Source organism: Cryptomeria japonica, chromosome 6, assembly GCF_030272615.1.
Source record: "Cryptomeria japonica chromosome 6, Sugi_1.0, whole genome shotgun sequence".
Taxonomy (NCBI): Eukaryota; Viridiplantae; Streptophyta; class Pinopsida; order Cupressales; family Cupressaceae; genus Cryptomeria; species Cryptomeria japonica.
The window spans coordinates 300,700,884-300,723,937 of record NC_081410.1 but is presented as its reverse complement, the minus strand read 5'-3'; the positions used below and the strand labels follow the sequence as shown (position 1 = coordinate 300,723,937).

Below are 23,054 nucleotides of genomic sequence, written 5' to 3'. Positions count from 1 at the left end.
TCTCCAAATAATAAATTTGAAAGTGTTTGGTTGAAAATATATAGAGTTTAAGGTTTTAAAACTTAGAAGCTTCTTCTTTGTGTTTTTTTGTTTTTTTTAATTTTCTATTATTTTTTTTTGTGTTTTAATGCTTTAAATCTTTCCAAAATGGAAAGTATTATTTCTCTCTCAAATTCATCCTTAACTAAGGAATCTTCTAGAAATTTCTTTTAATTTCCAAAATTATTGAATTTTTAAAAATATTTCGTAGTGTTGGAATTATTTTCTCTTAAGAGTTAGAAAATAATTAAAAATATTCACGTGTCAAATTTTATTTTCCAACCCACCATTTTTCTTCTTCATCATGGCAAGTTGATTTTAATGTCTAATCTCCAAGTCTTGGGCAAATTCTTTTATGTCTGGCTTAGGCATCTTCACATATTCTTCCATTTATGCCTAGGTAAATTCGGAATGCCTGTGTGATTTTATTTTTTTCTTGTACTTGATCAAATTTCCAAGATGTTTGGACAATCTTCCTTTGGAAATTTTTATCTTCCTTTAGGCAAATTTTCATGTCTTCTTGGTCTTTGCCACGTCTTGGCAATCCCTTTCATCTTCTCTTTAGCCTAGGCGGACTTTGTGTCTTAGCCAACTTGGTCTTGTTTTATTTCACCATGTCTAGGTGGACTTGGCTTCATCTTTGACAAGGTGGACTTTGTCATGTCTTAGGCAAGGCGAACTTCACTTTTTGTTGGACATCTCCTTCATGGGCAGACTTCATGTGCCTTATGCCAAGGCGGACTTGGTACTTCTTTTGCCATGCCACAACTTCTTTTTAAGGGGGCAGACTTGGAGGCTCCTTGGACATGTTTCCAAATACCAATGTAGGGCGGACTTTGAAGTTGCTTAGATAATTCTTTTCATTCTTCTTTCCAAACAATTCTCTTTGGCGAATTTTGATAGGCTTGCTTTATTCATTCATGTCTTGCTTTCTCCATGACGGACTTGGAAGAGTCTTAGCCAACTTTCCTATCTTAAGTTGGACTTGCTTGGTCTTTGACATGTTTCCTATGCTTTGGCGGAGTTGGAATGTCCTTGGACATCTTCCTCATGCCATGGTCGGACTTGGACAATCTCTTGCCTTGCTCTTGCTTAGGCGGATTTGGAATGTGTTTGTACATCATCTCTCTTCCAATCTTTTTCTTGCCTTTTACCATCCAACCTAGGCAGACTTTGTGGCTTGCACCACACACTTTATGCTTTCTTTTCCCTAGGCAGACTTTGAAGAAGTTTTGACATGTCCATGGGGCAGACTTGGAAGGATTCTAGACAATTTTATGTTTTACTCTTACTTGGCGGACTTGGAAGACACGATGCCAACTTTGTCTTGTTTTAGGAGGGGTGGACTTGAGCTTCTTCTTGGACATGTTTACCAGCCGCTTGTCTTGGGCGGACTACATGGACATCCTGCCATTCTTCTCCACCATACTTATTCAAATTGTCATTTTTATCTTCCTTGGGCGGATTTGCTTCTTTGCTTAGGGAATTTTCCTTGACACTTAACCAAATTTTGAAATTTTATTCCCCAAGGTATCAACACTTAGCCAAGTTTTTGAATTTTTTCTCCCCAAGGTATCAACATAGCGCCAATTTTTTGAATTTTTTCTTATCAAGGTATCAACACTTGCCAACTTTTTGAATTTTATTCCTTAACCAAAGGTAGGAGTTTGATGAACCTTTGCCATGGGTTACTTGACTGAAGGTAGGAGTTTGCTAGTGCTTGGACAACTTTTCTTGTGCAGGAGGCGGACTTTGGAGAGTCTCTGCAAAGGGTGGACTTGGAGGCTCCTTGGACAGGGTGGACTTGGATGATGCTTTGCCAAGGCAGACTTGGCATGTGCTTGGACAATTTTCCAAGGCGGACTTTATGTATCTCATGCCAAGGCGGACTTCACTCTTCCTTGGACAAGGCGAGGTTGGAAGAAGCTTGGACATGCTTCCACTTTGCTTTGCTATCTTCAATTTAACCTTGGCGAACTTTGTCTTCCATTAGCCATCCTTGGCTTGGGTGAAGTTTGAAAATGTCTATACAAGTCTCCTTATGCCTTGGGTGAACTTTCATCTTCAGGCTACCTTTTCTCCAAAACATCTTCATTCAAATTGTTAAGTCCATCTTTGACCTGCCATGTTCATATGTGGATCATCCGGAACAAAAACCCTAATTGGGGTTCTACCTTGCTTTTTGCACTCAAAAACATGATTTTTCAAATCTGAAGACATGGGCACTAATCAAATGGCTAATCTTCTGCAACAAAACTCTAATTAGGGTTTCCATATGCTTTTTACCCTTAGAGACCAAATTTTTCAATTCTGGGAACATGGGTAGCAATAATATGGCTTGAGGATCAAAACCCTAATTTCGGAAAAAAGCAGAAAAAGCAAAACTTTGCTTTTTATACTTAGAGACAAGATTTTCAAATTTGACAACATGGGCAGTGACTAAATGACCTCTTTAACAAAACCCAGATTCCACTTTCAAAAAAGCAGAAAAAAGCAAAAAAGCGAAAAAAGCAGAAATTCCAAAAAATAGAAAGTTGTTAGAAATGACCCAAAGCAATTGCGATCCTCGTCCTTCTGACCTTCTAAGCACTTTGACAACACTCATACATGATTTTGAACATGATTTCTCAACTTGGCTCAGGATGACCTCAGAAACTCAAACTCAAAACTCTCTTAGAAAATGGACTTATGAAATTGCAGAGCTAGGACAAAACCCTAAAAAGAAAAAAAAAACAGGGGGTCCCCATCTGCAATGGGGTGATGTGTGAAATAGGTCACAATAGGATGGTTGAAAACCTCCTCTCCTTCCCACATTGCATCCTCCTCAAGTAGACCTTTCCACTTAACTAAAAATTCCGGAATAGTTTTATTTCTCAACTTTTTCTCTTGCATATTGAGGATAGTCTCTGGTTTCAATACCAATTTGCCCTCATCATCTAGTGGTAGTAGTTCTGCACATGGAGTTACATTTTGTCCAAGAACCCTTTTAAGTCGAGAGATAGGAAAACCATTGTAAATTTTGCTATTCTCAGGTAGCTCTAACTCATAGGCCACTTCACTGATCCTTCTTAAAACCTTATAGGGTCCATAGAATCGGGGCTTAAGCTTTTCTACTCCGCTAGTCTTAATGGACGACTGCTTGTAAGGTTGCAATCTTTGGAAGATCAAATCTCCCACCTCAAATGTTCATTCTACACGCTGACAATCATCATGCATCTTTTGTTGATTCTGAGCATGGTGAAGATTATTATTAAGAGTGTTCATGATATCTATATTTAACTGTATGAAGTCCTTGGCTCTAGGTACTCTTTTTAGGGATGATCAAGTTTGCAAAGGTAGTAGCCTCATATCTGTATAATGCCTTAAATGGGCTCATTCCAATGGACATATGATGAGAGGTGTTGTAACATTTCTTTGAGGTGCAACCATTTAATCCCCACATTCTGTTATCTCGTCACATAATTTCTGAAGTACCCCTCTATCCATTTAGTGACAACTTCTGTTTGTCCATCTGTTTGAGGATGATAGCTTTTACTAGGAGTCAAATCAGTATTGGCCAATCAAAAAAGTTCTTGTCAGAATTGGCTTAAGAAGCGACCGTTTCGATCACTAATGATAGTCCTTGGTAAACCGTGTAGTTGGAAGATTTCCTTAAAGAATACTTTTGCTACTTGTGGTGCCCTATATTTAGATATTGCAAAGAAATTGGCATACTTGGTGAGCTGATCCACTATTACATAGATGCAATCTTTTCCTTACACCTTTGGTAATCCTGTTATAAGAATTGAAGAAGTTCTGCGGGGTGACTTTGTTTTGTCTTGTTTCTTTGACATGTCATGCTCTCCTGTACATGTTTCAAGACATCCCTTTTGAGGCCATTCCAAGAATACTTTTCCCTTATCTGCTTATAAGTTTTGAAGTACCCCTGGTGACCAGATAGAGGGTTGTGATGGTATTCCTTCATCTTTGAGTTAGGTGTAAGGAATACTCTATCCTTATATAGAATGATTTCTTCAACTACCTTCTATTGATCATTTGGCATAGTTCCTTCCAATATCTCATTTGCTAGTGGGTCTTTGGCATATACTGCAATGATATCATTTTTCCAATCCCCGATGATTCTAGTTATGACATTCAAATGAGGCCGTTTGGACAAGGCATCTGCTACAACATTATTGTTCCCTTGACATATTCTATATCGCAATCACAAGCTTGAATTTTACTTAACCCACTTTTGTTGTCGATCATTGAGATCTTTATGATTCATGAAGAATGTTAAAAACTATTGTGATCTGTTTTGATGTTAAACTTCTCGCAAACCAAGTACTAACGAAATTTGGCCAGGGCATGCATGATGGCTAACATTTCTTTATCGTATATGGAGTAGTGCCTTTCTGTTTCCGTAAGTTTATAGCTTTCAAATGCTATAGGGTGCTTGTTTTGCATGGGAATTGCCCCAACTCCCTCTCCAGAAGCATCGCATTTTAGTTTGAAAGGTAGTGTGAAATCTGGAATGGCTAAGATTGGACAGGTGCTCATTGCCTACTTAAGCTTCTCAAAAGCTTGTTGGGATACTTCATTCCACACAAAAGCTCCTTTTTTGGTTAAATTTGTAAGAGGAGCAGCAATTTTGGAAAACCCTTTCACAAAGCGCTTATAGTAGCTACATAGTCCCACAAAGCCCCTAAGCTGGGTTAGGGTTTTGGGTGTTGGGCATTCCTTAATGGATCTAATGTTCTCTTCATCAACACTTATTCCTTCGACATTGATTTTATGACCCAAGTAAAGGATTTCTTCAAGGCCAAACTCACATTTTGAGGCTTTGGCAAACAATGACTCTGTTTCTAAAATACTCAAAACTTCCTCAATATGTTTAAGGTGCTCTTCCCATGTCTTGCTATATATCAGGATATCATCTAAAAATATAAGAAGGAATTTTCTCAATTGCTTGCGGAAAACATGATTCATGTAGGAGTGAAAAGTGGTTCGGGCATTTGTGAGGCCAAATGGTAGAACTAAAAATTCAAAATGCCCATAATGACATCTAAAAGCAATTTTTGGTACATCTTCTTCCCTCATCCTTATTTGATAATAACTTGATCGTAGATCAATCTTTGAAAAGTACCGACTTTCGTGGAGTTCATCTATCAATTAATCTATCCATGGTATAGGATAACGATTTTTTACTGTCTTCTTATTCAAGGCTCTATAATCTATACACATTCTCATTGTTCCGTCCTTTTTCTTGACTAGCACTATGGATGATGCAAAGGGGCCGGAACTAGGCTGAATATGTCCCATCTCAAGTAGTTCCTTTATAGTTTTTCCAATCTCCTCCTTGAATTTGTGGGGATGCCTGTAAGGGGTGGTGATCACTGGCTTGGTCCTTGCTTCCAATTCTATTGAATGTTCAAACTGCCTTTTTGGAGGAAGTCTTGGAGGAATATCCTCAAAGATTCTGTTGTGTCTCTTCAAAATAGGATGGATGTCTATATGTATGGCTTGATTTAGAGTGGCAGATTTGTCTAGTACCATACATTGCGTAATCCATTCTCCTTGGTCACGCCTAAGGATTTTCTCCATTTGTTTGCATGAGACCATCTTTGGGGAGCCATTGGGTAGGCCTTTAAGTGTGACCTCTTGCCCATTGTATTGAAAACAGATTTCCAAATTGTGATGTCCCCGATATAATTAAATAATAAATCTAATTACTTTGTTGTAAGGCCCCAAATTTAATAACAAATCTTTCAGGCCCTTTTATTTAATTAGACTAGGCAAGTTTTGGTTGGTCGTGTCGGCCCGTTTGTAACCCTTCGGGAAGTTTACCGGAGCCCATATATATGGCCGTGTTAGTCATTGTTGTAGGCATGCAAATTTTTGGTATCTTTTCTCTATTGTGTGAATTCCTGTTGGAGTTCTGTTATCCGCCATTTCGGAGGTGAAAGACCCTCCCTATTTGGTATTTGCAGTTTCAGTGAGGTTCACCTCTCACCCTATTCTGTCTTTGTACTCGTTTCGGATCTGGCAAATCTTGAACTTTATCATTGTTTACTTTCTCTAGTTGCGTATCTGTAAATCTGGTTTACATGCATAAGGAGAACTCCTAATATTCAGAATCCATTACTCCAAAAGATCACCACACAACCGCTGAAGCTCATCGTATGACCTTCTTTGGCCCCATTGTACACCTTCCTCACCACCGTACAACCTCCTTTGGCCCCACCGTACACCTTCCTCACCACCGTACGGCCCTCTTGGGCTCCACCGTACGGCCTACTTGACATCACCGTATGACCCTTACACCGTACGGCCCCCCCTCACTCCATCATACGACACTTACACCGTACGACTCTCCTTCCTCTCCTACCGTATGGCCTATCCATCGTACTTCCTTTGCCTTACCAGCTATACTGTACGGTCAGGGAACATTACAGTGTCTCTCCTTCCTACCGTACGACCTATCCATCGTAGTTCCTTTGCCTTACCAGCTATATCGTACGGTCAGGGAACATTACAGTGGTATCAGAGCTTGTGATCTTGCCAGCCTGTCGTGTAGTGGATGCAAGTGTACACCAGAAGGAGGTACCTTTCAGTCGATCGAATGGGGGAACCACAAGACCCTACAAGAGAAGTCATGGCACTATTAAGGGAGCTAATCAAAAGCCAAGCTCAGCTCAACGACACCCTAACCAGAGGAGAGCAACGACAACAAATCATGGAGGAAACCTTACGACAATTGGCCTTGGGAAAAACGAATGGAGAACAGAATGGACAGGGCGATGATTCAGTCATGGGAAGGTCAAACGTCCAACGTTCACATTCACGGCCGCTGATGCCGACTTTTCCTCAAAAATCAGAAGCACCACGGGGGGAGCAAGAGCCCACCTTTCAGGAGATGCAAGCACAGTTGAGTCAAGATTGGAGGGATGCAAATCTCGAGGGGGACATATCCTTCAAGGATTATGTGGAGAGCTCCAGATGAAATACTCGAGCGGTAGAAGTCGGGTCCATTATGGACACTATAACAATGACATCAAGCGGAAGGTTGGCAAGATCAACCTGTCATCCTTTGATGGGGCCGGAGCAACCTCGGCACGTGCCTGGGTTCGAAAAGCAAATACTTACTTCCAACTCAACCCGATGCCTGAAGATGAAGCTATCAAGTTTGCAGCACTCCACCTGGAAGGGGTCGCGCATGAATGGTGGCATCATGGAATGGTCACTCTTGGCCATGACCAGCTAACTTCCTATGTCGAATTCACAGAGAAGCTCATAGATTGATTTGACGGGAAGGATCCGGAACTCAATTTCAAGGAGTTGGCGCAACTAAAGCAGTCGGAATCTGTGGATAGTTACATCACAGAATTCCAGAGACTATCCGTGTTGGTAATTGACATCTCAGAGCGGAGATTGGTGGTCTTGTTCATGGACAGATTGATGGAACCACTGAAAGGTTGGGTGAAAGGGTTCAACCCTAGCACACTCACGGAAGCAATAAAAAAGGCCCGTAACATGGCAACATCTTCCTCTTCCAGAAGTTTTGCACATACCAAACCACCTTTCATTCCAAGGGAGAAGGATAATAAACCCTATCCGAAGGGGTCATCACTCGAAGAAGCCACAAGACAGGAACTCAGAAGGAAAAAGCTGTGTTTCCCTTGCAAAGAACCATGGTAACCAGAACACCGATGTTTGGGCAAAGGAAAGATTCACTATATTGAAGTGATGTCCGATGGAGAAGAGAAGCATGAAGAAAGCGAAACCCCAAGGGAAGAATCGGCCGAAGAAACCAGACTGGTGGAGAGAATCTCCACATTGGTACGGAGGGGGGGCGTCATTGCCACATTGGCAGGTACCCCAAGGTGCAGTGTATTTAGAGTACGCGGTACACTCCAAGGGCAACGAGTTCTTGTTATGCTCGATAGTGGGGCCTCGCTCAACTTCATAAACTCGTCACTTGTCAACCGAAGGGGTTTGTGTACAAAGGAGCATGAAGGGTTCGATGTCAAGGTGGCAGGAGGCAATCTCCTATCATGCACTCACCTGGTTCCGCAACTGAGCATCACCATGGGAAATTACACGGTGACCGATGATTTCTTTGTTGTGGATCTGGATGACACAGATGTCATATTGGGCATTCAATGGATGGAGACCCTCAACCAATACACACAGAGCTTCAAAAGGATGGAGTTCTCATTCGAGGTGGATGGCAGGAAGGTGGTTCTCAGGGGAATGTTGAATGGCGGCCCGAGGGAGATTTCCGCCAAAAGGATGGAAGCCATCTTTAGAGATGATGAAGTAGTTTAGGCAACACATTGCTTGATCTCAACAAAACTTGTGAAAGAGCAACCGACTTACTACCAGGATGAGGAACTTCTGTCGGTTCTGGATGGGCATTGTTGGTCTTTGCTGATATTCCACCTGGTATACCCCCACACCAAGGGTTTGAGCACACCATCGAGTTGGAGGAGGGAGCAAAACCCGTTATCACCACACCCTATCGCCACCCGAAGAAGTTCAAAGATGAGATAGAGAAAACGATCCAGGAACTCCTCGATAAAGGATGGATCCGGCCCAGTTCTAGCCCCTTTGCGTCCTCGGTGGTACTGGTGAAGAAGAAGGACGGGACTTTGAGAATGTGTGTCGACTATCGTGCACTAAACAAGAAGACTATCAAGAATAGGTACCCCATTCCCAGGATCGATGAGCTATTGGACGAACTACATGGCTCAATCTATTTCTCCAAGATTGATCTTCGCTCCGGCTACCATCAGATTCGTATGAGGGAGCAAGATGTGGAAAAGACGACCTTTCGTTGCCATTACGGACACTATGAGTCCTTGGTCATGCCGTTTGGATTAACCAATGCTCTGGCCACTTTTCAGTCTTGCATGAACCACATCTTCAACAAGCAACTGCGTAAGTTCCTATTGGTATTCTTCGATGACATACTCATCTATAGCAAGACCTGGAAGGAACATGTGGGGCATTTGGATGAAGTATTGGGGATTATGGAATCACAATCACTGTATGCCAAAAGGTCCAAATGTGAATTTGGAATGACCGAGGTCCTGTACTTGGGTCACGTCATCAGCGCCCAGGGGGTACAAGTTCACCAGGAGAAGATTCAGGCCATTTTGGATTGGCCTCCACCCAAGACTCTCTCGGAGTTGCGCGGATTTTTTGGTTTGTGCAGTTATTATAGAAGGTTTGTGAAAGGATTTTCACAGCTTGGGGCACCACTGACAAATCTGACAAAGAAAGGATCCATTGGAATGCGCAAGCGCAATAGACCTTCGACAAATTAAAAGAAGTTATGAGTACGTGTCCGGTTCTGGCACTACCAGACTTCACTCGCCCTTTCATCCTGGAGTGCGATGCCTCGAGGGAAGGCATTGGAGCGGTGTTGATGCAAGACCGTCACCCCATTGCGTTCGAGAGCCAGAAGCTCTCGAGAGTTGAGCGGTTATATTCCATCTATGACAAGGAGATGCTTGCCATCATACACGCACTGACGAAGTTTCGGCAGTACCTCGTCGGAGCAAAGTTTGTTGTGTGAACAGACCACAACAACTTGCGATACTTCTTGGAGCAGAGGGATCTGAATGAACGACAACAAAAATGGGTGAGCAAAGTCTAGGCATTTGATTTCGACATTGAATATTTGAAGCGAAAGAATAACGTGGTCGCTGATGCCCTGTCAAGAAGGCCAGCCATATGTTCTTTATCTCAGATTTCGGCGGACTGGAAGGAATACCTGTTGGTTGAATACTTGAAGAACACTTTTGCCTGCGAACTGATGGATGGTCTAGTGCAGGATGACCGATACAAGGTGGTTGACGACATCATTTATTACAAGGACATAATTTATTTGGTACTCGAATCCAAGATGAAGGAAAAGGTTCTGAAGGAATTGCACGACTCTCCCTTGGCTGGACACCCGAGATACTTGAAAACCTACAGATAGATTCGTGAAAGGTTTTCTTGGAAGGGGCTTAAGAACGACGTCCTGCAGTATGTGCAGGAATGCTCCACCTATCAGCAGAACAAATCTGAGCATAACCTACCGGCCGGATTGCTGCAACCACTGCCAATTCCCGACCAGAAATGGGATAGCATCTCGATGGATTTCATTACTGGACTCTCCAAAGTGCAAGGAAAGGATTGCAGTTTTGTCATAGTTGACCGATTGACCAAGTATGCACATTTTTTTGCCATCCCCACAGGATATCAAGCAGTTCAAGTAGCCGAGTTGTTCTTCCGTGAGGTGTTCCGCCTACATGGTTTACCGCGAAACATAGTCAGTGACAGTGATAGCCGTTTTCTGATACCTTCTGGATGGAGTTATTTCAGTTGGCAGGAACCAAGCTGTCGCCCAGCATGAGCTACCATCTGCAGACAGACGGACAGACAGAGATTGTGAACAAATGGCTGGAGGGTTATCTCAGGAACTACGTCTCAACGCAACAGAAGGCTTGGGTTCGCTAGTTACATTTGGGTGAACACTGTTACAACACCACTTATCACATGTCGATGGGCATGCCACCTTTCAAAGCATTGTACGGTTATGAACCTTCTTCATTTGTTGACCTGGGATTGGGAGACAGTCGTGCACCGATGGCCAAAGATTGGCTTCAGGAGAGTTTAGACATCCTAACGTCTCTCAAAGACAACCTGCAGAGGGCTCAGAACCAGCAAAAGATGTATGCTGACCGACACCGGATTGAGCGGAATTTTGAGGTTGGTGATTTGGTTTACCTCCGACTTCAACCGTACAGACAATCCTCCTTGAAGACAAGTGGTAAGGAGAAGCCGAAGCCATGTTTCTATGGACCCTACAGGGTGGTTCGGAGAGTGGGTGAAGTTGCCTATGAGTTGGGGCTTCTCGAGGGGAGTCGGATTCACAATGTTTTTCATGTGTCATGTCTGAAGAAGGCCGTCGGGCAGCGCGTCACAGTGTCCAAGGATCTGCCACCCATCAACGAAGAAGGGAAACTAATTCTGGAGCCGACGGAGATCATCGATGTCAGAGAAAATAGGTTGAGAACATGCACAGTCAAAGAGTTTCTTATACGCTGGAAGAATCTACCCATCGAGGATGCCACCTGGGAAGGCGAGCAAATTCTGGAGCATCCAAGTCTGCAATTGCTTGAGGGCAAGCAATTTTTGGCCCGGGAGGATTGTGATGTCCCCGATATAATTAAATAATAAATCTAATTACTTTGTTGTAAGGCCCCAAATTTAATAACAAATCTTTTGGGCCCTTTTATTTAATTAGATTAGGCAAGTTTTGGTTGGTCGTGTCGGTCCGTTTGTAACCCTTTGGGAAGTTTCCCGGAGCCCATATATATGGCCGTGTTAGTCATTGTTGTAGGCATGCAAATTTTTGGTATCTTTTCTCTATTGTGCAAATTCCTATTGGAGTTCTGTTATCCGCCATTTCGGAGGTGAAAGACCCTCCCTATTTGGTATTTGCAGTTTCGGTGAGGTTCACCTCTCACCCTATTCTGTCTTTGTACTCGTTCCGGATCTGGCAAATCTTGAATTTTATCATTGTTTACTTTCTCTAGTTGCGTATCTGTTAATCTGGTTTACATGCATAAGGATAACTCCTAATATTCAGAATCTATTACTCCGGAAGATCACCACACAACCGTTGAAGCTCACCGTACCTCTGCACCTTCATAGCCTCACACCGTACTACCACCCCTCCTTTTCTCACCACCGTACGGCCTTCTTTGGCCCCACCGTACACCTTCCTCACCACCGTACGACCCTCTTGGGCTCCACCGTACGGCCTGCTTGACATCATCGTACGACCCTCCCTCACTCCACCGTACAACACTTACACCGTACGACTCTCCTTCCTCTCCTACCGTATGACCTATCCATCATAGTTCTTTTGCCTTACCAGCTATACTGTACGATCAGGGAACATTACAGTGTCTCTCCTTCGTACCGTACGGCCTATCCATCGTAGTTCCTTTGCCTTACCAGCTATATCGTACGGTCAGGGAACATTACACAAATTTGGTAGGTCCATGGTAAACCGACCCAAAGAGTGGATCCATGGTCTTCCCAAGATTACATCATTTTCTAGTGCAATTACATAGAAGTCCGCCTTGATGGTGTGATCTCCCATTTCGATCTCTAGTTGATTAATGACCTTGATGCATTGATGAAGGGATCCATTGGCTAAGGCCACTTTAAACCCTTTAAACTCTTCGGCCTCCAATTTCCTTTTTGACACTAGGTTTTTTTTAATGAAATTGTGGGAAGCCCCACTATCAATCAAGGCGATTGCTTTCTGCCCTTTAAGAGTACCTTTAAGTTGAAAAGGTCTATTCTCAGAATTTTTGTGAGATGAGGGCTAAAGTTCTGGTTTCTTCCTCATCGAACTTCATCCTTTTGATAGGATTCTCATTAGCATTCTCATCGGAAGTTGCCTCTATTTTGTGCGTCCGCCCTTCCTTGCATTGGTGATCTCGCCCTCATGGTTCTTTACATTTAAAACACAAGTTCTTCCTCCTCAATTCATCTCTTTGTTTTTGGGAATCTTTCACTTGACACTTATGTCCGGTGCTCCATCTTTCCTTGCAAAAGTAACATGACCTTCCTCTATCATCTTTCTTGTGTCCTTCCTCCTTATGAGGATATTTAGTGTGAGATTTGGATGGAAAGTTTTTGGACTTTTCTCTTGAAGGGTTGGTTTCGAATTTCATAGCCCTTTGAATTGCTTCTTCCAAGTTGGGAGGATCTAGGGCACTTACTATATTCTTAATTGATTCTTGAAGTCCTTCCACAAATAAGTATGTAAGTCTCCTTTGAGATATCTTTGGTACCATCACTTCTAATTTTTGGAATTCAATAGCATTGTCCTCTATAGTCCTCTGCAGTCCCATGTTGCCATAGCTGGGTGAGCTCCTTGAAATACCACTTGGGATGCTTTTGATCAAACCTTGTAATGAGCCTCTGAGTGAACTCGTTGTAGGTTGTTATTTGCTGATGGCCTTGGGTGATAAGGCCATGGTGCCACCAATCATGCGCTATCCCTGCTAAATGTAGGACAGCAAACTTAATAGCATTTTCTTCGGTCATGGGACTGAGTGATAGATAGGTGTCTAGTTTTTGGACCCATGATCTGGCTGTGTATTTTCCAAATCCATCAAAATTTTGAAGGGTCATTTTACTTACTCTTGCTTTTAGATATTTGTCATGGTGTCCTCTTCTCCTATTTTGGGCTATCCTAGTTGTAGCTTCACAATAATCACTAAAGGATATATACTTCTTTGGATTTCAAGGTCCAACCTAGAGTAAATTGCAGCAAGATCCTCTACACTGTCTATAGCTGGATCTTCTTCTTCTAACATGGGTTCTTCCCTTGGTAGGAACAGAGGCATGGTTGGTCTAGGTGTGGAAGCTCTTGTGGAATGATCATTTTCGGAATGATTTGAATTAGTGTCCCTCCCTTGGTTTTGGTTGGGTCTAGCAATGTTATTACTCATGCTTTGGATAGCTTGTAGGAGTAGTTGATTTGTTCTTTCAAATCTTTCATTAGTTTGTTCCATGAAGGTTCTTAGTTCATTGGCCAATTGTTCAGCCATAGCTGACCTGCCCCGTCTACGTGGGTTTGCTTGCATTAACTATTCCTCACACGGTGGCAGGATTATGCTCTGATACCACTTGCAATGGCCCCTTCTATATTCTGTACTAAGAATCAGAAAGTTATAAAGTTAGGGTTAGAGATTATATCTGGTCAACTTAGAAATATAAGATTAAATATAGTTTCCTGCATATAACAATAAAACAATATGCAAATAGATACATTCCTCTGATTAATGAACATGCAAGTTTAACATGATGGTAGGAATTCCAATTTATATAAACATGATGTTTGGAAGGAAGATACTACGAGGACTACTTTAGAGTCTCTCTACCCAAGCCCAAGAGAGGTTTTTTCCTCCAACCTTCTTGCTCCACTTGGTGACTCTAACTGATCTCCTCATATATCATCCTTCTTCATGGCTTAACCTTGTGAGTTTGGGATGAGGCTGTAATCAGGTTGCTAGACTCCTCAAGGTAAGTGCTCTCAAGGTCCTAGATGCCTCTGGGGTCGTTCTAGGACAGCCAACTTACGAGTCTCTCCTAACCTCTCCATTACACCTCCATTCCCTCCCTCACAAGTAAGCACTGCAATCTGATTTTAATACTTAATATTTTTATCAGTATGTTCGTAATGATTTGAGCATTCATGATTCATTCATAGTCTCTCATATCGCTACACACATCTTGTATTTATTGTGAGAAAAAACAGAGATAGTATTTATTTGCCTGTGTAAGTTACCATCAATTTGTAAATTCAGTATATTAACCTGCTTATGTTATAAGTGCCAATTGTCTAGAGATTGTTGAAGTTATTCAAATTTATTCCTTATGATTGTAATTCTGTGACTATGAATCATAACAGTATGCAGATATGTTTATTATAAATATCCAGAATGATGTTACTGTGATACAGTGTGCTGGGGAATCATTCTTCTGAAAACCGAACTTGCTGGCCCTGTGCGAATTCTCTTCTCATATCTCCGTATATCCTCCTTGCACCCGATGGCCCTTCTTAAACTTGGAGAAGTCACTCTTGCATCCCAAAAGTCCGGCCATCTTCACACCACTACCTCTTGCACCCCCAAAGCCCGGCCATCTTCACACCACTTCCACTTACCCTCCAAAACCCCGACCTTCCTAGTATAATTTCTACTTCATGCTCAAAAGCCCCCGCCTAAGAGGCAGTCTTCTGTTGAACCTCCAAAAGCCTGTCCATCTTGACATTATATCCTGCAGCAAGTTTGTCTACCACTTGGTGGAAACACCAATCAGACCTCTACAAGGTGAAGTCTCAGACTGAAAGCAAACAAAGGAAATTCATTTCCAGATCTAAAGAATGACATTGTTCTCTTTTGTATCTTGATCAAAGCGTGTTTTTTTTTTCAAGTTTTGAAGCAAGGGTAGAAGGCTTCATCAGCATGTAGAAGGATATAAGGAAGCGGCTCAAAGGAGAAGATTTCACAAGATTACACAAGAAGATGGATAGATAATTCATCAACATTGCAAGGGAAGGATAAAGACTCATCCTCACAAGATGAAGAGCAACATCATGAAGGAGCAAGCATAAAAGATGAAACTGCTAAAGGAGGAGTAAGATCAACGCAGTCAAGGCAAGAAGGAAGGATCCAGCATAAACATCACAAGGTCTACATTAATTGCAACACAAAGGCGGAATTGCCAAACAAGAAGATGAAGGGTAAAATGATCAAGAAGAATTACAATTACAAACATTTGTTACAAGGAGCAAGCTGAGGTGGCAACAACTCACCTTTATTTATCAATCAAAGTCAATACATCCAGATACATTGAACTTCATGCATCCAAGAGTGGAGCAAGTGATACATGTCACTTCATCAAATATTGTTTATCTTACCTAACCTTGATTCCTATTGGTTAGAATTCAATGTTGGACATGTGTCCAAAATATGTAATCAAATCATTGGTCAAGCATTAAATGTAATGCAAAATTAGTTATATAACTAACCCTAATTAGGGTTTTATCTTGTAATCTTGGCCATTGATTTGGATTTGATCTTGGCCATTCATTTGTATAGGGAAGTCTATAAAAGGCTTTCTCTCTTCATTTGTAAGGGTTAATAGTGAATAGTTAATAGAATATAGATAGCAAACAATTAGCTAAAGCAGAGTAAGAGGAGAAGGGAGAAATTGTTGCCAAGCTTGTAAATAAACATCCTTTTCATTTAAGATATGGTGGAATGTGTTGTTTCTTCTACATATTGCATGATTTCCTCGTTGTATCCTCAATTTAGATGAAGTTCATTGATTGTGATGGAGTAATGTATGGATGTTGATAATTCCTTGGTTCATACTATTTGTGGTTGGATGATTTTCAATTGTAGTGCATAGTTAGCCTAAACATTAAAATGTGTTAAGTTCAATTGTGGATATGTTTATTCAAGTTGCGCTAGTGTATTGGGTATTTGGATAAATGACTCATATGAAAACCTTTCAATTCACTTGGAAGATTGCATCGGTTTTGCATAGTTGTTGGCAACATGGTGAAGCAAAACTCAGTTTAAGGAATGTGTCCATCCTAGCATGATCCAATGCTATCATCGATCTTACGAGTAGTGTAGCCTCTCTAAACCCTCACCCTTTTATCTTTTTCAAGTCAATGAGATCCCAAGTTCCAGCCGCATTCAAGCAAGAGGTCAAGAATAAATGTAAGTCCCCCTTGTGATTCCAGCAATATCACATCAAACCATTGAGCTTATCCACATGTCAAGACTTGACATTTGGAACCTTGGAGTCACCTTAAGTGATCACTTAGTTTAGCATTTGAGAGGATTTTGTTCAAGAGAGGATAAGATACCTTGGTATGCTATTCTGTGCATAAAAACATGTCAACAATCTCCTTCGATGCCTTTCTCCAAATGAAGTTTTTCCTTATGTAGCCTTCAAGTGGGATGAGTAGACACTTCTCTTACCTTTTCCCCAAACGGTGGTGACTTTTCCAAGTCAATCGCTGCCTCTTCTAAATTAATCACATCTCTTCATCTCATGTGGCCCTTGGAAACCGTTTGTTTAGTGATCTGTTAAGGCTACAAGTTCGCTGATTAAAGAAAGCAGGTTGGCTTAGAAGAAAGTTGTGAAGTCTTAAGGCAATCTTCTGCATATTGTTGAATAGCTAATTTTTTATTATTCTATCTTTAAACTTGTGTTGGTGATTTGTAGATTGAGCTTGGGGTTTTCAGCAGTTCACACACAATTTTTAGTATTTTTCATCTTTGTCAAGGTCTATACCAGGTGTTTGGTGAATGCAAAAGAATTATAGGTGCTGAAAGGATTTTCATTGCATTATAGTTTGATTTTTGTCAAAAGATGTTGTCTCACGAAGGCTAAAATCATTGACAAAAAATTAGGGTTTAGAACATCAAATTTGTTTTGTTCCATGGAGGACATCAGATTCAAGTCACCAATATTATTTGGTAAAGTCTCATTGTGATTAGTGTTTGGGATTCATTAGAGGATCGTCATGTTTCAGAGAAAGGTGTTGCACTAAAAATTAAAATCATAGGGTAAGGTTCATGCATTAAATTGCTAGCTTTAGATTGCTTTAGTTAGTTTTTATTTATTCTTTCTTTCGATTAGTTTTTTGTTTTTTTTTTCCTGCTTTTTAATATCTTTTATTGTTGGTGCTTTAAAATTTTGATTTTTGGGATGAATAATTATCATCTTAAGTCACAAAACTTGGGGATCATGTAACTTATAAATAAGCGCTTTGATCAGAAGAGATCCTTAATGGTAGTTGACTGCATGCTTATGCTTCTGAAATGTTCCAATTATTCTTGTGTTTGTGATTTCATTGATCAAATCATAGTCAAATGGAAGCGTCCAGCTTTGTATTTTGGTGGTTTGTTTATCTAAGTGGTAGCTTTGTATGCAACTTGGTTGTTTACTCTTTGGAATTATGTGTTTTCCTGTGTTGAATTTGTTATTCCTTTTCATAGCTTGTTCGCATCAAATTACTGGTCTCTTCTTTAGCTCGTAGGAAGGTGTTGTCATTTGTGTGTTTAGATTAGTTGCTTTCATTTAAACTTTAGAAAATATTGCTTTTGGGACAAGAGTTGTTACCAGTCTTGTGCTCATGTCTCAGGCAAAAAGGCAGATAGTTGTTTCATTCATGCCAAAGCTGTCAAGAAAATATAGTGTTAGTGTTTATAACTGTATATTTTGTCCCTGACTTAGTGTCTAGGGTAGTTAAGATTTCAATGTGCTTTTACTTATGACTTTAAGAGAGGTTTTACCTCATTTATTGTTTCGGTTTGAGTTGTCTCAAAACAGACTTTAAAATTCTAACATGTGAGAGCTGACCAAAATGTCATTGATAGGAAGTTTTCTCATATCAATACTTCTAGAATTTAACTGCAATTTATTTCCTTATACACAGATAAATTTGAAAATGATTTGAAATGTTGTCTTTTTCATTTTTTGTTGTTGTCTGAAATCTGATTAGGAACTATTTTGAAGAAAGGAATTGTTAAAAAGTTATTCACCAATTTTCATAGATCAGGCTTTATAACATTTTCTATATATTTTGATTTTTAACTTATCTTTTGAAATATTCTTTCTATTTCATTGGTTTATGATCTGGGTTTCACATATTTTTTGAACCAAGTCAGAATATTTCCAAATAATCATAACTAGCACTTCTCCTTCGATCATTGAGGAAATCATTTCAGGTTACTGCATTTGAGAATACCCTAACATTGGTCACAAATATGTATTTTCCATCTATTTTTTGACTGGACGCAATTGAAAAAATATTTTTGAAACTTCTTCTCAAGCATTAGTTGCTCGAAGGGATTTATAGTTCTTTTGACAGATGCTCTTCTATACTTACATCAGAATTTGATTTGACAGTTCACAATCAAGAGCAGATGTTTTGACACTTGCCTTGGCAGTAACTGTTATTTTTACTGGTCTGGTTTGGATATCTATTCAACCCAAATATTTGCCACCTGTGAGTTTCTAAAACTCTGTAGTTCAATATAGTTGGTATTTTTTGTTAAATGTGTTCTTTTATCTATAATCTTCATAATTTTTTTGATAACTGTGATTCTGATTCCATAATAAAATACAATTACCTATCTGATTCTGTTGTAGCTATAGGTGCAACTTCAAGGAATAGAGTGCAATATTGTGGAGGAGGCGTTGCCTGCAAAGACAGCAGCTGAGCTATACTGGTATACTAAAATCGTCACCTTTATTGATCCCACTCAATAAATGGCTAGATGCAAATTGCGTTTTTTTTATTTCTTTAGTTTTTAATCGTTAGAATTAGATTTGGCAACCATTTTGTCAAATGTTTATTCCTTCCCAAAATTTCATAAGAAAAGCATGTGTAAGTCAAATCTTGTTTTTCTCAGATGCATGACTGAAACTTTCATTTTCTCTTGGAATTTTAGAAGAACTCAATTTCTGCAGTTTTCTTGAAATGGTTGTCTTTTTGACAAGCATTTTATTGTATTAGTATGCTATAGAACATTTAACTTTGGGCACTTGTTATGAAAATCAAATAGCAGAATCATTATTGAATAAGGTATTATTACCATCTTTCTTTTGAGTTGTTCCTGGCTGTGTTACTTTTTGTAAACAATGTTGGTACAAAAGTTGTTCATCTGGGCCTGCTTTACCCTGTAATATAGTCCTACTACTAATTTTGTACTATTGTAAAGGCAGTCTAATACTATCTGTAAGATTGTTTAATAGCTTGTGACAACTTGTCAGACTAAGAGAGATTAATATATCTAAAAGTGGCCACAGATTGAGAAACCATTTTATTTCTTTTCTTCCTAGTTATTTTGTATTTTCAATTCTATAGTGTCCCCTTCCAATTTTTGTCCTAGAATTATAATTATAACAAATTAGTGTTAGGGTTACTCCTAAGTTACCGGTTCCGGTTCGGATTCGGGTTCGGATTTGGGTACGGGTTCGCGGATTCGGCAAAAAATTTTTTTTTTGGGTACGGGTACGGGTTCGTCCGTACATATATATATATATATTAATTTTTTTTAATATATATATATATATATATATATATATATATATATGTTCAAACTTCAAACATCAAAATTATATATGTTCACAGTTCAAACATACAAATATGAAACATCAAACATACAATGTAACTTTCCCATACAATGATACATAGATGATAATAGATAAATCATAAATCAATAAATCATAAATCCATAATTGCCAATGCCAATAAATATTCTGATATTGATATATCATAAATCATAAATGTAATATCATATTCATAATTTGCAAAAAAGATAATATTCAAGTTTCAAGTTTCAAAATGTGAAAATGTCATGACACAATAAAGTATAAAGTTAAACATTCAAATTACAAGCCATCTATGGGATTTAAATTCCATATTCATCTTCATCTGAAGCATCCAACCCAAGCTCACGGTCATCAAGTGGTTCAAATTCAGCATCAATTGAACCAATATCAAATGGAATGCCACTCCCACTAGCTATGTCTCTCTCAAATTCCATAACCGCCTCGTCTATAGAGACTTGGCAAAGTTGTGCAACTGTAGCATCTAAATCAGCACACTTAGGGGCTAGATCCCAATTCCTTGTTACACCCTCACTATATTCAAGGTCCTTATGTGACAACAAACGAAGGTTGGAGTGTACGTAGACCAAATCCTCAGCTTTCTTTGCACCCAAACGATTACGTTTGACTGAGTGGATGAAGGAGTATGTACTCCAATTCCGCTCAGCTGAACAAGAACTTGCAACCTGTTAAAAGTTAAAACATAATTAGAAATTTACAAATTAAAATTATAAAATAAAAAAATGATAGCATCAAATGGAATTGGAAAACTATAAAAATAAAAAATAAAAAGATACATACTTGGGAGTTAAGTTTAATTGCAAGAGGCTGCAAGTAAATGGAGCCTTGACCATGTACATACCACCACTCATCAGCATCCATCCCATATCTAGCATTAAGAGCTACAACATCATGATTTTTTGTAGATACAAATTGGCCAAACTCCCTCATGACAATATTTCTTGTCTCCTCATCTTGATATATCTTTTTAAAGGCAGCCCTATAGCCAGAAGCAACCTCTGCATCTCTATATGGTGGCACCCTCCTTGGTGTTGCAAGCATCTCTGCACTATAAAATTTTGGCGTCAAAGCAAATGCTAAGAGATGTAAGGGGGTGGTCATCTTGTTCCAACGGTCAACAACAATTTTCTGCACAACTTTGAAAAATGTTTCCGTTGGGTCATTTTCTTTTCTATTTATTACTTCTTTTATTTTTTCCACCATGCAATCCATGCCATCATAAATCTCGCCCAAACATGGGCGATCAGTATCAGCATACCTGATCATGCTCATGATGGGCTCAGTGAAATTCAAAACATATTCCACATCATCCCACCATTTCTCACTAAGGATCAATGCTCTTACTTTTAGAGCTCTTTCTGTGTGGGACTGCTTCCATACACTCCACAAGCTGTTGATGACCATAGAACTCAAGGCGTCTCGCACCTTCAGAAGTCGTCTTAAGACGAGCGTGTGAGATGCAAATCGTGTTTCAGCAACCTAACATGACATAACAAAATACACAACATATATCAAATGCAAGTCTATAAAAAATACAAATTTAAAACTAAAAAATTAAAAAATAAAATTTAAAATTAGTAATTATAAATTACCTTCAACAACTCCAACTTGGAGAAGGTCCTGAAAATGGCTTGTGACATATGATGATTAGTCACAAACATTTGAATCTCCTCGCCCTCCGCATATAGTTTTTTCACCCAATCAATTTGTGTGCCAAGCTTTTGCATGATTAAATTGAGTGAGTGTACTGCGCATGGTGTCCAAAAGATGTGACCATATGTAGCCTCCACTATAGTCCCTGCTGCCCTACAATTTTTAGCATTGTCAGTTACAACTTGGACAACATTTTGAGGCCCCACCATGTCAATGCATTCTATCAAGATATTGGCAATGAAACTTGCATCTTTCACTTGCCCCTCACAATCCACTGCTTTCAAAAACATTGCCCCTTTAGGACACACTGCTATAACATTGATCAATGGCCTATTTTTACAATCTTTCCATCCATCAGAAACAATGGTCACACCTGTTTCCTGCCATGTATCTTTGATGACCTTCAACTGTAACTCTATGGATGCTTTCTCCTTTGCCAATAAGGTGGTTCTCACCTTTTCATACCATGGACAAACATAATCAGAAGGTGTATTGCAAAGAGTATGCACCATGTCCCGAAAGTAAGGTGATCTAACAAGGTTGAAAGGAAGCCCATTGCCATAAAGGCAACGTGCAATTTTGGAATCTGCAATCTCTCTCAGTTCTTTTTTGAAGGCAAAATCCAATGGGCCTCTTTTCCGTGAAGCCACAACATTCTGATTCTCTACTGCATCAACTGGTGGGTTTTGCATGAAAGGATGTGAACCAGCTGGTCTTGTGGAGCCCATGCTACTAGAAGGCCTCTTAGACATTGAGCTTTGATGGACAAGAGGATGATCAGTCTTTGCTTTGCTACTTCTCCTATCAGCTTCCTCTTGTTCTCTAATATATCCCAAAACTAGAGCTTTTGGCAGCCCCTTGCCATCTGATCCCTTACAAAATTTTATTCCACGCCTAGGGATGAAACAAAGGTGGCCTTTCACTCGATAGTATGAGCTGGTATACTCAGTGCCACAATGGTTGCATTGCCAAACAAAACCCCCACCACCAGACACTGGCTTGATCATTGTTGTATAATGCCAAAGTGGTGAATCTTGATCAATTTTAAAGGGGGTATTTTCATTTCGGACATTTGCAACTGAACTAGAGCTTGCACTTGCACTTCCAGTTCCAACCATTATGTATGATTATATGAATAGTGCACCTAAAATGAAAAGAGAATGCACAACATTATTGAAAAAAATTATTAAAATTTTGGTATTATAACCCCATACTATGCATACAAAGTGTAAAAAAATATACAAGACTTCTTTAAAAAAAATTAAAAAAACTTTAAAAAACTTTAAAAAAAAATTTTAAAATTTGAAAAAAACTTGGAAAAATTCTTGAAAACTTGAAAAAAATTCAGATTCACTTACCTTTAATGGCTAAATCTTTCTTCTCCGGTGATTCCTATGCCTTTGATGCGTGTCTCACACTTTCGTAGTCGTCACCTTCGAAGAAAAATACAAAAACTAAGAACCCTGATTGTAGAGAAAAAATCTTCAAAAATGCAAGTAGAATAGGTTGAATGCATGTTTTGATGCATGAAATGCATTATAGAGGGGCGGATTAGGGTTTAGATGTATTTAGAAGATTAAAAATATTGTTTTTTTATTGTTTTTAAATGCTTTCTAACCCGTGGGCCTCGTTTTTGGGAACCCACG

General features: G+C 39.7%; 2 protein-coding genes across 5 annotated transcripts in view; one reads left to right on the top strand and one right to left on the bottom strand.

Annotated features, from left to right (window-relative positions):
• The window catches only part of LOC131031531 (protein COFACTOR ASSEMBLY OF COMPLEX C SUBUNIT B CCB4, chloroplastic), a 163,208-nt gene that overhangs the window by 22,607 nt on the left and 117,547 nt on the right, over positions 1–23,054 (top strand). For 3 of the 4 annotated variants that reach the window (XM_057962671.2, XM_057962676.2, XM_057962688.2), the window contains exons 3-4: positions 18,529–18,628; positions 18,778–18,851. The exons of the other annotated variant lie outside the window; for it this stretch is intronic. In XM_057962671.2, the coding sequence (XP_057818654.1) occupies positions 18,529–18,628; positions 18,778–18,851 (174 nt within the window). The remainder of the gene's footprint in view (positions 1–18,528; positions 18,629–18,777; positions 18,852–23,054) is intronic. 4 annotated transcript variants of the gene reach the window in all.
• Positions 20,430–22,649, bottom strand: LOC131031522 (uncharacterized). Its single transcript, XM_057962661.2, has 2 exons — positions 21,348–22,649; positions 20,430–21,234 (listed from the first exon to the last, which is right to left on the bottom strand). The coding sequence occupies exons 1-2, from the start codon at positions 22,524–22,526 to the stop codon at positions 20,431–20,433; spliced, it is 1,983 nt and encodes a 660-aa protein (XP_057818644.2). The 5' UTR covers positions 22,527–22,649; the 3' UTR covers position 20,430.

What these genes read in the sequence shown, in the direction of transcription:
- LOC131031522 (XM_057962661.2), bottom strand. Translation starts at nt 22,526, where the DNA reads ATGGTTGGAACTGGAAGTGCAAGTGCAAGCTCTAGTTCAGTTGCAAAT. An exon ending in CCAAGTTGGAGTTGTTGAAG is followed by an intron (nt 21,235 to 21,347) that starts GTAATTTATAAT and finishes ATGTCATGTTAG; the next exon opens with GTTGCTGAAACACGATTTGC.